The sequence below is a fragment of the Mobula birostris genome, chromosome 17, assembly GCF_030028105.1.
Source record: "Mobula birostris isolate sMobBir1 chromosome 17, sMobBir1.hap1, whole genome shotgun sequence".
Taxonomy (NCBI): domain Eukaryota; kingdom Metazoa; phylum Chordata; class Chondrichthyes; order Myliobatiformes; family Myliobatidae; genus Mobula; species Mobula birostris.
Genome location: NC_092386.1, coordinates 26,877,101 through 26,892,049, shown reverse-complemented (window position 1 = coordinate 26,892,049; position 14,949 = coordinate 26,877,101). Strand labels below are relative to the sequence as shown.

The 14,949-nt window shown below is 42.4% G+C and overlaps 1 protein-coding gene across 11 annotated transcripts in view; it reads left to right on the top strand.

The window, feature by feature from the left end:
• The window catches only part of sema6a (sema domain, transmembrane domain (TM), and cytoplasmic domain, (semaphorin) 6A), a 167,734-nt gene extending 158,253 nt beyond the window's left edge, over positions 1-9,481 (top strand). For all 11 annotated transcript variants that reach the window (XM_072281424.1, XM_072281422.1, XM_072281431.1 and 8 more), the window contains one exon: positions 4,929-9,481. In XM_072281424.1, coding sequence (XP_072137525.1) covers positions 4,929-6,103 — 1,175 coding nt within the window. In that variant the 3' untranslated portion in view covers positions 6,104-9,481. The remainder of the gene's footprint in view (positions 1-4,928) is intronic.
• Positions 9,482-14,949: the final 5,468 nt, after the last annotated feature.

Below are 14,949 nucleotides of genomic sequence, written 5' to 3'. Positions count from 1 at the left end.
GCCATTTGGTCCATCAAGTCTGCTCTGCCATTTCATCATAGCTGATCCGTTTTTACTCTCAGCTCCAGTCTCCCCGTATGCCTCATGCCCTGATCAATCAAGAATCTCTGCCTTATCTATACCTGTACATAAAGACTTGGCCTCCACTGCTGCCTGTGGCAACAAATTCCACAGATTCACCACTCACTGGCTAAAGAAATTCCTCCTTATCTCTGTTCTAAAAGGATGCCCCTCTATTCTGAGGCTGTGTCCTCTGGTCTTTGACCCTCCCACCATAGGAAACATCCTCTCCACATCCACTCCATCAAGATTTGATAGGTTTGAATGTCAGCCATTATTCTTCTGAATTCTACTGAATAAAGGCCCAGAACCATCAAAAGCTCTTCATATAAGAAGCCATTCAGTCTTGGAATCATCTTTGTTAACCTCCTTTGAACCCTCTCCAGTTTCAGAATGTTCTTTCTAAGGGGCCCAAACCTGCTCACAATACTCCAAGTGAGGTATCAACAGTGCGTTATAACGTCTCAAAATTACATCCTTACTTTTATATTCCAGTCCTCTTGAAATGAATGCTAACATCGCATTTGCCTTCCTCACCACAGACGCAACCTGCAAATTAACCTTTAGGGAATCCTGGGCAAGGACAACCAAATCACTTTGCGACACTTCCTGACACAGTATTCCATCTGCCACTTCTTTGGCCATTCTCCTATCTGTCTAAGTCCTTCTGTAGCCTCTGTACTTCCTCAAAACTACAATGTCCACCTTTCTTCACATCGTCTCCAAACTTTGCAATAAAGCCATCGATTCTGTCGTCCAAATCATTGACATATAATGTAAAAATAATCAATCCCAGCACAGACCCCTGTGGAACACCACTAGTCACGGGCAGCCAGCCAGACAAGGCTCCCTGTATTCCCACAGTTTGCCTCCTGCCAATCAGCTACAGTTTTATCAATGTTAGAATATTTCCTGTAATACCATGGACTCCTAACTGGTTAAGTAGGCCCATGTGTAACACCTTATCAAAGACATTCTGAAAATCCAAGTATACAACATCCATCAATTCTCCTTTGTCTATCCTGATTGTTAAATTCCCAACCACTGAGGTTTTAACTGGCTTATAATTTCCTTTCTTCTGCCTGTCTCCCTTCTTGAAGAGTGGACTGACATATGCAGTTTTCCAGTCTTCCACAACCATTCCAGAACCTAGTATTTTTTGAAAGATCATTACTAATGCCTCCACAATCTCTTCAGACACCTCTTTCAGAACCCTGGGGCGTACACCATCTGGTCCAGGTGACTTACCTACCTTTAGACTTTTGAGTTTCCCAAGAATCTTCTCTAATCTGACTAGTAATGGTAACATCACATACTTCATGACCTGGAACTTCCACCATACTGCTAGTGTCCTCCACAGTAAAGACTGATGCAAAATACTTAGTCAGATCATCTGCCATCCCCCCCCCACCACCCCTTTCTGCAAGTCCCTTTGATATAATGTATATCCTTGGACATTAAGCTCCCAGCTATAGTCTTATTTTAGCCATGATTCAGTGATGCCTACAACATCATACCTGCCAGTCTTTAACTGTGCTACAAGTTCGTCTACCTTATTCCGTAAACTATGTGCATTCAAATACAATACCTTCAGTCATGTATTCACGCTTTTCGATTTGGTCCGTCTCTTATGATTCAACTCATCCCGTTGATAGCAATTTTGCCCTATCATCAGTCTCTCCTTGCTTGGAGTCTCACTACACACTACCTCAGCTTGTAAACCTCATCTTCACTCTGGTTCTCCTCCCCCTGCCAAATTAGTTTAAACCCTCCCGAACTGTTCCCTTAAAATAATGTGCTAAAAATGCCCGGTTAATCTTATACTTCTACTCCTTGCTAATCTAATTGCATGAAGTTACTTGACCATTTTCATTACTAAGTAACAGAAGCAAAACTTCTTTAAAATAGAGACAGCCATTAATCGTAGACATTTTGCAATGGAATTAGGATCAGTGGTGTTGACAATGTTCCGATTATTCAGCTCTGTGTAAATATTGCAGGTATGTTGCAGGGAGATAAGGGCCTGCAAATGAATGCACTTCAGAAATTCTGATTTACTGGTCCTTAAGCGGTAACATATTCACCGGCTTACGTTTAATGGTAATTCCAGTTTCAGGTTCATTTTAATGTAATTTCCATTGCAAAATATGCTTTTTCTGAAATCCTTAAAGACACCCATTATTCCAAAGATTAATCGTACTTTTGCCTAAAGTATGTGCTCTCCAGGAAGTCTCATTATTTTAACATCCTTATAACTGTTTTACTCAGCAGCTGGGTTCAACACTTTGAGATCCGTAAGGAATATACTCAGTGGCCACTTTATCCAGTACCTCCTGTACCTTATGAAGTGGTCTCTGAGTGTGTGTTCGTGGTATTCTGCTGCTGTAGCCTGTCCACTGCAAGGTTTGAAGTGCTGTGCATTCAGAAGTGCTCTTCTGTACACCACTGAGTTACTGTCAACTTCCTGTCAGCTTGAACCAGTCTGGCCATTCTCCTCCCATTAACAAGGAATTTTTGTCCACTGCTGCTCACTGTATTTGTTTTTATTTGTTTTGTGCACCATTCTCGGTAAACTCTCGAGAATGCTGTGCATGAAAATCCCAGCTCAGCAGTTTCTGAGATATTCAAACCACCCTGTCTGGCACCAGCAATCATTCCATGATCAACGTCACTTAGATCACATTGCTTCTCCATTCTGATGTTTGGTCTAAACAACAACTGAATCTCTAGACTCAATGCTTTTATGCACTGAGTTGCTGCCACATCTTCATTACATCATCTAAGCTTAGTCTAAAGGCTAAGGACTTTGTCTTAAGCAGGTGTTCCGAATCTGGGGTGCACAGACCCCTTGGTTAATGGTAAGGCTCAATGGCATAAAAATTGCTTGTGGACCCCTGGTCTGAAGACTAAGTTTCCACAAAGACAAGCACCTTACCTCAATGTCCAGTCTTCAATGGCAAATTATTTGCTGTTTGTCCCACATGTACATCAACTGCAAAAAGTTTGCAATCATAGGAAGCACTTAAAATGGTCTTTTTTATTTCAGGGAAGTTGGAGTACTAGAGTAAGGATAATTGCTCCGGTTATATAGGACCCTGATCTGGAGGACTGAATATTGTTTCGTCCTCCTTAACTTGGGAAGGATATACTGGTCTTAGAGTTAGAACGTAGAATAATACAGCCCAAGAACAGTCCCTTTAGCCCATAGTATCTGTGTTAAACACGATGCCAAATTTAGCTAATCTCTCCAACATGCACATGGTCTACATCCTTACATTCTCTCATTTTTGTGTGCCTATTTAAACAGAGCAGATTCGATGGGCCAAATAGCCTAATTCTGCTCCTATGTCTTATGGTCAACACACACTATTATATCTGTCTCCACCAGTGCCCCTCGTAGATGCTCCAAACACTTACCACTCTCCGTATAAACTTGCCCTGCACATCTCCTTTAAACTTACCTTAAAACTATGCCCTCTTATTTGACATTTATTCTCTGGGAAAAAGATTGTGACTGTCTACCCTATCAGCGCCTCTCATAATGTTACAAATTTCCATCAGGCCTCAACTCAGTCTCTGTTGCTGTGGAGAAAACACTCTTATGTTTGTCTGACCTCTCCTTATAGCTAATGATGTTGATACAGAAAACAGTTTTTAGACCAATCCCGGAGAGGGCTGAACTTCGGAACCTTGAAGCCGATCAGAAACAGAACCAGGTTTATTGTCACCAACGTTAGTAATGAAATTTATTAGTTTGTAGCAACCAGTACAGTGCAGACTTACAAAATTAATATAAATTACAATAAAAATATACATATAAATAGTGCAAAATTGGAATGGCGAGGGAGTGTTTATTTCTTCACGAACCATTCAGAAATCTGATGGCATTGGGGAAGACACTGTTCCTGAAAAAGTGAATGTAGGTCTCAGGCTCCTGTACTTTCACCCTGATGGTAGTAACGAGAAGAGGGCATGTCCCACATAGTGAGGGTCCTTAATGGTGCCCGAGGTGTAGCAGGCTGAGTCGTCAATCCTCTACATTTGCACCTCCGTACCAGGCAGTGATGCAACCAGAGTCAGAAAGCCCTCCAAGGTATATATGCAGAAATTTAATAGAGTCTTTGGTGACATACCAAATCTCAAACTCTAATGAAGTGTAGATTGAGTAGACTGAGCTTATAATGGGGGGTTTAAAAGTAGTGGAGCTGATCCCATTAAATAGAAGAAGGGGGCCAACAGATTGAATGCTAAGAGGTTGTTTCTCTTAGTTGGAGTCAAGGTCTCTGGAGCATAGTTCAAGAATAAGGGGATTGATCGTTTGGAACATAAACTCTTAACACTTGAAACCACTTTTTATAATGCTGTTTACATTGTAAAGGCTGATATTTATGTATTTATGCACAGTGCCTGATGCAGGAACAAAGCTAACTACAGCATTTCTTCATAGCCGATTTAAGATCCATTGCTCAGCACACATTTTGGCAAAGGAATTGGGGTTTCTTGATCTGGAGGATTGTACCAAATCTGACCTTGTCTCATGTTTTACTCATTAGACCAGCAGAAATTTGGCAACAACTTGACTTGAATTTTTGATCCTTTTTCCTTGTACGTTATTGCATAAAATGGTTTCCAAGTTATGAAAGTTTTTTTTATTTCTCTGCCAGGTATTTGATTGTGATGGATTGCAAAGGATCATTTTTTTTTTATTTTACCCTTAGTGTTGATCCTGGGAGGTGAAGACTGTTCATTGTTTTAGAGATTACAAAATCATATGTATATTCAAGTTTACAATGATCTTTGTATTTTTAAGTGAATAGAGGTGTTTCATGTCCTGTAAACTAAATTCTGTCTACTATCTAATGTTTCAGGAGTAATTCGTGAAAGTTACCTCAAAGGTCATGATCAGCTTGTTCCTGTTACCCTTTTGGCTATTGCAGTTATTCTTGCCTTTGTCATGGGGGCAATTTTCTCAGGAATAATCGTTTACTGCATATGCGATCACCGGCGCAGAGACATTGACGTAGGCGAAAGGAAAGAGAAGGACTTGCCTCGATCTCGCAGGGGCTCCATGGGCAGCGTCACAAAACTCGGCGTCCTGTTCGATGCTCAGACGAAGGAGGTGAAGCCCGAGGCCCTGCTGACGCCTCTCATGCACAACGGTAAAATAGTGACGCCGAACGGCACAGCGAAGATCCTGATAAAAGCCGACCAGCATCACTTGGACCTGACGGCACTGCCCACTCCAGAGTCGACGCCAACCCTGCAGCAGAAGCGGAGGCTGAGCCGTGGCAGCTGCCAGTGGGAAAGGAACCAGAATCTGATCAATGCCTGCACTAAAGACCTGACGTCCATGGGGTCACCAGTCATCTCCATGGATCTTCCCCTCCATGCCTCTCCCAACCATATTCCAAGTGTGGTGGTCCTCCCAACCGCACCACAGAGTTTCCAGCATGACTACGGAGATCAGGGGCACAGATCAGAAACAGCACAAATCACTATCGAGGATCAGAATGCCACACTGGAATATCGGAGCATAAAAAGCCCCTGCCACGGACTGGGTGCGAACCTCGACCAGGTGCCGCCTAAGGTTCCCCAGAGAGAAGCCTCACTTGGACCCGCTAATTCTGGGGTGACTCCAAACGGTCTGAGCAAGCGGCTGGACATTCCCTCCCCTTCGTATGCAATTGAATACAAGAGAAACTATCCGAGCAATTCATTGCAGCGAAATGCGCAAGCGTCTGCTTTCAAACGAAACCACAATACTAACTCTTCCAATTCCTCCCACCTTTCTAGAAACCAGAGTTTTAACAGGGGAGAGAATCCTCCTCCTGCACCACAAAGAGTAGACTCCATGCTGGTGAATGCAGGTCAGTCTCAGACACAGGCTGTAACCGTATCTAGGAGATCCAGTATCACAGCACCATACAACTCTCTGCCAAGACTGGGACTCAAACGCACACCCTCCATAAAACCAGATGTTCCACCAAAACCCACATTTGTTCCCCTTTCAGCTTCCATCAAACCAAATGACACGTGTACATAGTCACAACGGGGAGTACAAAATGATGTGGGGACCTGCTTCCTGAGTCAGTGCTTTGCAACTGCAACACTAGTTTTGTGTTTTACTTTTTTTAAAAAAAAGAGCTGTTGTTAAGCTGAAGATATTTATCCCTGCTCCCTGGGAAAAGTGGAATATTTTCTTACGATTGATGCGGCTACTGAACTCAGTACTTGAAAGGTGGGGTTAGCAGCTGTTGAACTTCCATCTGAGGGGATTGATGATTGATGCACATGAATAGAACAATGGGACGCCGAGCCTAAAGCACAAAACTGCAGCGAACGTGTAATGTCTCCTTGACCCTTCAGGAATTGCCCTCTAGGGAGACGAGTTTCGAGAAACAAAGCACTGAAGACGTGGACTCAGACTTAAGTAGCTGAAGTTTACTCTTTGCAGATAGTCTCAGATACTGTGAAATGCCTCTCAGTGTTACATTTGCTTGGCTGCAGCAGATATCGGCCATTTTGGCAAGGCTTTGGCCTACATCTCTGCTATTGTCCTTGTAATGATTAATGTGACTATTAACACTAATAGCTCCTGGTATTTATTATTTAAGTGCTATTTCAAATATGACTGACTCATTCAAATGAATTTATGAATATCTCTTTTAAAAAAAATCAGAAAGAAGTCTAAAATGCAATGTTTGTAATTATTTAAGTCAAGTCAATTAACTGGAGACCTTCAATGCTTTTCTAAAGGTAACTGTCCACTAACAATATGGAGGTGGCATACTGAGTACAGTGTTTCTACTCAGCTGCTGGTAGGGTTATCAAAGTGCTTAGGGAGGGGGAGAACAAAAGAAAGGGGGCTATTTATTTTACTGTGACAGGTTCATTTCACGTTGAGCTGAAAGGAGGGGAGTGCATCAATGAGAATGTCCAGGTGTGTTCCCCTGAGGACTCAAACAGGAAAGGAAAGGAACTCGGATACCGTGCACACAGGTGGAGTCATCATCCATTATTCAGAGAGGATGTAGAAGGATTTAACGGTTCTGTTTGTTTTGGCAGTCATTGATACTTGCAAACTAGAAACTGGCACATTATGTGGCAGCCAACCTGGTTTTGCAAGTGGCAGCAATGGATGGAGCCTGCTGAAGGGCAAGCTGTTACAGTGCATAAATCATAATTCTGTCATGCTGGTTCTAACTAGGCATACATCTGTGTGGCAAGCCTCTTTTTCCATGTGTAAATTTGTGCCTTACGACATTGATTATGTACAGTTCTTGCTAGTAATCTGCAAATAATTTCCCCCTTTTAAAAAAAAATTCTATTCCTGCTAAATTTTCTCTGTCCATTTGGAACCAATTTCTCTCTCACAGAATACATATGCTCCAATTCTTTATGTCCTGGAGAAATCTGCAAACTGTGACATTTGTTTGATCGTCCCACAGTCGTGCCAATCTTCCCCTCCCAAAATGCGGAAAATTTAAAGCTCATCCACATTTCTCCGGATGTGTCCTTCCATCTTTATTTCTGCACTGTAATAATGTTTTTACAGGTGACAGGTGGGCAGTCACTATGATGTCATCAATTACCCAATTGGTCAGTGTCTCAGTTGAAGACACCACAATACCTACAATTTAAATGTTAGTGGATTGGCAAAGCAGTGTTAAAGCAGGCTGGTTCCTGCTGCAGTAATAGTGCTTTAATAAGAAGTATAGTAAACCTTTTTGACACACGTGTTTCTAATTACCATTTTTCTTTTGCGTATTTCAGTTTGTCATGCACGTTGAATCGAGTGTTCTTACATGTTTAATAATTGTCAACATGATGTAGAAATACGGTTTTTATCAACCAAGCTGAATGAATTTTCTTTTTTTTTATTACTTTTTGTACTTATTTGCTTTTTTCAGTTTTCTTCAGTTGAACACCAACTTGCAAGCTGGTTAGTGTTTAGAATGATAGCTGAATAATTTGGGAAGGAACTAGACCAAAGTGTGTAACAAGGTTGCATACACATACAACTTCTATGTCCTCCATTTCCAAAATATTACGTTGACTAGCATTGATGCATTCCTTCAAGATAACCTTTAATTCAAATGTTAACTTCATATGTTTCATGCAAGTTATGTTTGTTGTTTTTTTTATGCCTTTAAATGCTGTGTGATTGTTCAGAAGTTAAACTTGGGGTGCGATTTTAATACATTCTTATAATTTTAACAAGGAATTTTCAATAGAGTAGATTCCGATTACTTGGGTCACTTCAGGACCAGTACATTTTGGCCCAATTAAGCAGCTGCCCTAATTAGCTGAAATTCCATGAAAATAGTTAAAAATGTATAAAAAAGGCAAAACTTTCATTTAATTCAGTAAGGAATTTTGTATTGGTACCCTACCAATACTAGTGTAGTACTATAAAACTGTGTATTAGTTCCTAATAGTTATCAACAGAGGAATTCATCCAGTGTATTTTACCATATTCTTTTGATTGACAGTAAATGAGCTAAATTAGCATACAGACACCTAGTACAGAAAATGGCCTGCCTTCAAACAATGCTTTCAACAATTGCATCCTCCAAATCTCTATTGCCATTATAACATTCAAGATAATTGTCAGTACCTTCAAATTCTTTATAGTTCCAAACTTGTTGAAGCAATGAAATCATTTGATTTTCACTCCCGGCCATTTCTGTCTTTTCCAAGCCTGAGTGCTTGAACCCACCGTGAGCAAGACAGTTCTGAATTGTTTTACTGCTTATTTCTTGCCAACTATCAGTTTGAAAAATCACTACTTCTTGAACACAAACAAATGCAACTGACACTATTTAAAAATGGTTCGCTCTAAGCACAGTGTAGTGTCTAATGGCCACACAACTGCTGTGGCTGACATTAGTTAGAAACTGTTTCCTGTCCCAATTAAGAGGCATACCGTCCCAAAAAAAACGAAGGGAATCCCAGCTATTTTCTTGATTAGTTTTGTTCTTGAAGAGTTCTCCCGAATAAGTGGCTGCCCCGATTAACTGATGGCCCAATTAATCGGAATCCACCGTACATTTTATGCAAAATGAGTCCTGATGAGTTCATATTGAGAAGCCAGTATGGTACTCACAACAATTGATTTGATTCAAAAGGTAATGCCATGAAATAAATGAATGGTAGTGTGCTGTTTACTGCCTTTTCTTTCCTGCCAGTGTCCTTGTTGATCCCTCTCTGGCCCTATGTGTGCCTTTTGAAGCTCACCCTTGCTATAAACTCTTAGATACAAGAGTCAGATACTGGTTGTGTAAAATGTAAAATAGTGTGATGTTGGCACAATCTCTTTCCCACAGCTCCATATCCCTAACATCCAGTTCACAACTCAAATGTATGTTGTAAAAAAAACTCTTTAATTATTACATAATGTAATAAAACAGACTGCTCTGCTGTTGGTTTATTGGTTTAAGTGTCACGATTCTTCCGTAGGCCTTAACGCTGCTTGAATGTTGCATTAGCATCTGATTGATTTCATAGTTTAGCGTGCACTTGATTTAGCAAATCTGTATCTGATTTACACTGAATGCCTCTGTTGGGTGACAGAACAATGATCCATTCTGTCCCATATTTCCTCAACTCTGAGCTTTCTGGTCCAGAAACTGATTTAAATCTTTTAAACAGGATAAAAGAATACCCTTTACACACAACTTCAGAAATTCATAATACCACACCAACCACTGTAAGTTTTTCCAGCTCTCACTATTGTTTCTTTACCTTAGTGGTTTTTTGAGTACAATGATCAAATTATTAGAGTTCTGCGTTGAGGACTTTATTGATGCAGCACATTAACAGGCCCTTCCAGCCCAAATGAACTTGTGCCACCCAGTTACACCCATGTGATCAATTAACCTATTAACCCGTATATCTTAGGAATGTGAATGGAAATTGGAGGAATCGGGAAACCCACACAGTCGCGGGGAGGACATACAACCTCCTTACGGACAGTGGCAGAATTGAACCCAGATCACTGGTGCTGTAATAGCATTACGTTAACCACTATGCCACTGTGTTCCCTATTTGCACAAACCGTTTCAAACTTTATATAAGCTTGGGCTGTAATCAAGGATTAACAAGCCAGGAATCGTGAAGCACATTGAGGGATGTGTGGCAGGAGTGGGGGAGGGTTGCTGCACTTGTTCTGTGCTCTGGGGAGAGGATAACAGTAAAAGATGGGATGACCAGGAGAGAGCTGTGTAGCCAACACTGGAGAAGGGAGGAAAGAGTGGGCTGGGTTTGAGAGGATCAAGAGGTTACGGGGTTGGCAGCGAGGGGGAGTTCAGAAGGGAGTAAGCTTTGTTTGTACAGAGTAGGATGGGTAACAGAGGTCTCAAGAAATGTTCAGCTAGAGGTCACTTTAGAACATCGCCCATATGGATGTTGATTGGGAGGGATCTGTAGCATAAAAGAAAAAGGAAAAAATTAAAAAGAAGAAATTCTGCAGGTGCTGGAAATCCAAAGCAACACATGTAAAATGCTGAAGAGCCTTCGCAGGTCAGGCAGCATCTATGGAAATGAATAAACAGTCAACCTTTCAGCCCAAGATTCTTCTTCGGGACTGGAAAGGAAGGTGGAAGGAGCCAGAATGTTAAAAATGGGTGGAGGGGAAGGAGGATAGTTAGAAGATGATATGTGAAGCCAGGTGGGTAGAAAAGATAAGAGGGCTGGAGAGAAAAGAATCCAATAGGAGTGGAGAGTGGACCATAGGAGAAAGGGAAGGAGGAGGCAACACAGGGGGAGGTGATAAGCAGGTAAGAAGAGTTAAGAGGCCAAGTGCAGAATAGAAGAAAAGGGGAGAGGGGGATTTTTTTTTAACTGAAAGGAGAAATTGATATTTGTGCCATCAAGTTGGAGACTACCCAGACAGAATATAAGGTGTTGCACCTCCACCCTGAGGCACAATCTTGGCACAGGAGAAAGCCATGGACCAGCATGTTTAAATAGGAACTGGAATTAAAATGTTTGGCCACAGAGCAGTTCTGCTTTTGATGGATGGAGCAGAGGTGCTCGACGTAGTGATCTCCCAATTTACGACGGGTCTCATCAATGTAGAGGAGGCCACATCAGGAGAACCGAACACAATAGACAACCCCAGGAGATTCACGAGTGAAGCGTCTCACCTAAAAGGATTGTCTGGGGCCTTGAATGGAGGTGAATGGGTAGGTGCAGCACTTTGACCGCTTGCAGTGATAGGTGCTGGGAGGGAGATTAGTGGGGAGAGATGAATGGACAGGGGAATCACAAACCTGAGCTCCTCCAGCATTTAGTGTATGTTGCTTTGGATTTCCAGCACCTGCAGACTTTCTCATGTTCATGATTATCCTAATATACATGTGTGGCCAACCAATGCCAAACTGTATCGGCTCTAGTGCCCTTCCCTTGGACAACATCGGTGGCGTGGAGAGGGGAGACTTGCAGCATGGGCAACTGCCGATCTTGCATACAACCTTGCCCAGGCCTGCACCCTGGAAATGGTCTCGCGAGACTAACGGATGCCTATATATATATACATATATACATAACATACATGTATTTGAAAACAAAAGTAGAAAACTGGGCAATTTGTATCTTAAGTCCTTTATTGCCCGTGAAGTTTAAAAACAAAAATTACCTTAAATACAGAAAATAAATCATTACAAATACTTTCAATAATGATACACTTATCAATCCTCTCCATCAATAAAAATACTTGATATCAGCTAATAAAGCAGGTTAGGTCAGGCTTCATGGTCAGCAAGGAAGAGTCGGGCTGAATGGTCTATTTCTGTACAGCACAACTCCATAGCTCCAGAGTGATATCTTCAATCCACTAGCAAAGCAGACTGAATGATCAGCAATCAGCAGGCTGTGAGGTATTGGTGTGATCACACATTGGTGAACTCACAAGTGGGTAAACAGCCTGGACCAAGTATTCAGTGAACTGGATCTCTACCCTGTTTGTTTTTTTTACACTTCCATTTGCTTGGTAACTTTAGCAGGTTCCAAGTATGCAAATCACACTAGGAATGAAAACACAGACTTGCGTACACTATATGAAGCCAATGCCATGGCTGGCCTGCCAAGACCATCCCATGTTAAAAGAAACTGCAATTGCCACACCACAGTATGACGTTTGGATCTTGCAATGATAGGGTACTCATAAACAATGCTGAGATTGAGAATTCTGAATGCTACTTTCTTCCCGCATTGGCCTCATCAATCACCTGAGAATCCACAAAAATGCAGCAAGGGGAAGTTATCTTTGAACCCGAGGGACTGAAGACAAATTGGCAATGAGAATGATATTTTTTACTTTGATTTTGGTGAAGGGGTGTGATGACACTCATTTGGCAAATTATAGATAATGTTTGTAGCATACAAAAATGATTTCTTGCAGTGTTTCCCTGTGACTACGGGCATGAAAGTTTTTTTTCTACGGCTTCCAGATATACCAATAATACTGACTGGCAAAGCAAGACACACTGTTGACAATTCAATAAACTGGCCTTATGATTTTAAGTAGGATCAGGACATCTTAGCTTTTTCAAATGCTAAAGATATTGGCACAATTAAAGAAGCTATGCACAAACTTGAAGAATAATTTAGCCCGAGGACATTATAGATATCTGAAATGGATGAACATTGGACAAGGAGCAAGAAAAGGGTGAGACAATTAGTGAGGACATTCTTTTTTCCATTAAAGAATATAAATTTGCCTGGAGATTCTGGTGCAATGTTTTATTGCGCCTTATAAGACCAAAAGGTATAGGAGCAGAATTATGCCATTTGGCCCCTCGAGTCTGCTTCGCCATTTCATCATGGCTACTCCATTTTTCCTCTCAGCACCCTCCACATATTCCTTCATGCCCCGACCAATCAAGAATCTATCAACCTCTGCCTTAAATATACATAAAAATTTTGGCCTCCACAGCTGCTTCTGGCAATGAATACCACAGATTCACCGCTCTCTGGATAAAGAAATTCCTCCTCATCTCTGTTCTGAAAGGACACCCTTCTATTCTGAGGCTGTGTCCTCTGGTCCTAGACTCTCCCTCCATAGGAAACATCCTCTCCACACCCACTCTATCAAGGCCTTTCACCATTCTATAGGTTTCAATGAGGTCACCCCTCATTCTTCTGAATTCTAGAAAATACAGGACCAGAACCATCAAAGGCTATCCGTATGACATGCCATTCAATCCTAGAATCATTTTTGTTAACCTCCTTTGAACTCTGTCCAGTTTCAGCACATCCCTTCTAAGATTAGCGGCACAAACCTACTCACAGTACTCCAAGTGAGACCTCACCAATGCTTGAGAAAGTCTCAACATTGTATCCTTGCATTTTTTATTCTAGTCCTCTTGAAATGAATGCATTCGCTTTCCTCACCCTGCAAATTAACCTTTAGGGGATCCTGCACAAGGACTCCCAAGACCCTTTGCATCTCAGTTTTTTGTATTTTCTCTCCATTTAGAAAATAGTCAACCCTTTCATTTCTACTACCAAAGTGCATGGCCATACACTTCCCGACACTGTGTTCCAACTGCCATCTCTGTCCAGTCTCCTCATCTGTCTGAGTCCTTCTGTAGCCCCTCTACTTCCTCAAAACTACCTGCTCCTCCATATGTCTTCATGTCATCTGCAAATTTTGCAGAAAAGCCATTAATTCCATCATCTAAATCATTGACACATAATGCAAAAAGATTACATTCTATGTAATCAAGCAACACACATCAAAGTTGCTGGTGAACGCAGCAGGCCAGGCAGCATCTCTAGGAAGAGGTGCAGTCGACGTTTCAGGCCGAGACCCTTCGTCAGGACTAACTGAAGGAAGAGTGAGTAAGGAATTTGAAAGTTGGAGGGGGAGGGGGAGATCCAAAATGAAAGGAAAAGACAGGAGGGGGAGGGATAGAGTCAAGAGCTGGACAGGTGATAGGCAAAAGGGGATACGAGAGGATCATGGGACAGGAGGTCCGGGAAGAAAGACAGGGGGGTGGGGGGAGACCCAGAGGATGGGCAAGAGGTATATTCAGAGAGACAGAGGGAGAAAAAGGAGAGTGAGAGAAAGAATGTGTGCATAAAAATAAGTAACAGATGGGGTACGAGGGGGAGGTGGGGCCTTAGCGGAAGTTAGAGAAGTCGATGTTCATGCCATCAGGTTGGAGGCTACCCAGACGGAATATAAGGTGTTGTCCCTCCAACCTGAGTGTGGCTTCATCTTTACAGTAGAGGAGGCCGTGGATAGACATGTCAGAATGGGAATGAGATGTGGAATTAAAATGTGTGGCCACTGGGAGATCCTGCTTTCTCTGGCGGACAGAGCGTAAATGTTCAGCAAAGCGGTCTCCCAGTCTGCGTCGGGTCTCGCCAATATATAAAAGGCTACATCGGGAGCACCGGACGCAGTATATCACCCCCGTCGACTCACAGGTGAAGTGTTGCCTCACCTGGAAAGACTGTTTGGGGCCCTGAATGGTGGTAAGGGAGGAAGTGTAAGGGCATGTGTAGCACTTGTTCCGCTTACACGGATAAGTGCCGGGAGGGAGATCAGTGGGGAGGGATGGGGGGGACGAATGGACAAGGGAGTTTCGTAGGGAGCGATCCCTGCGGAATGCAGGGGGGGGGGAGGGAAAGATGTGCTTAGTGGTGGGATCCCGTTGGAGGTGGCGGAAGTTACGGAGAATAATACGTTGGACCCGGAGGCTGGTGGGGTGGTAGGTGAGGACCAGGGGAACCCTATTCCTAGTGGAGTGGTGGGAGGATGGAGTGAGAGCAGATGCCTAGTGGGGTGGTGGGAGGATGGAGATAGAGCAGGTGCCTAGTGGGGTGGTGGGATATAGTCGTACCCCATCTGTTACTTATTTTTATACACACATTCTTTCT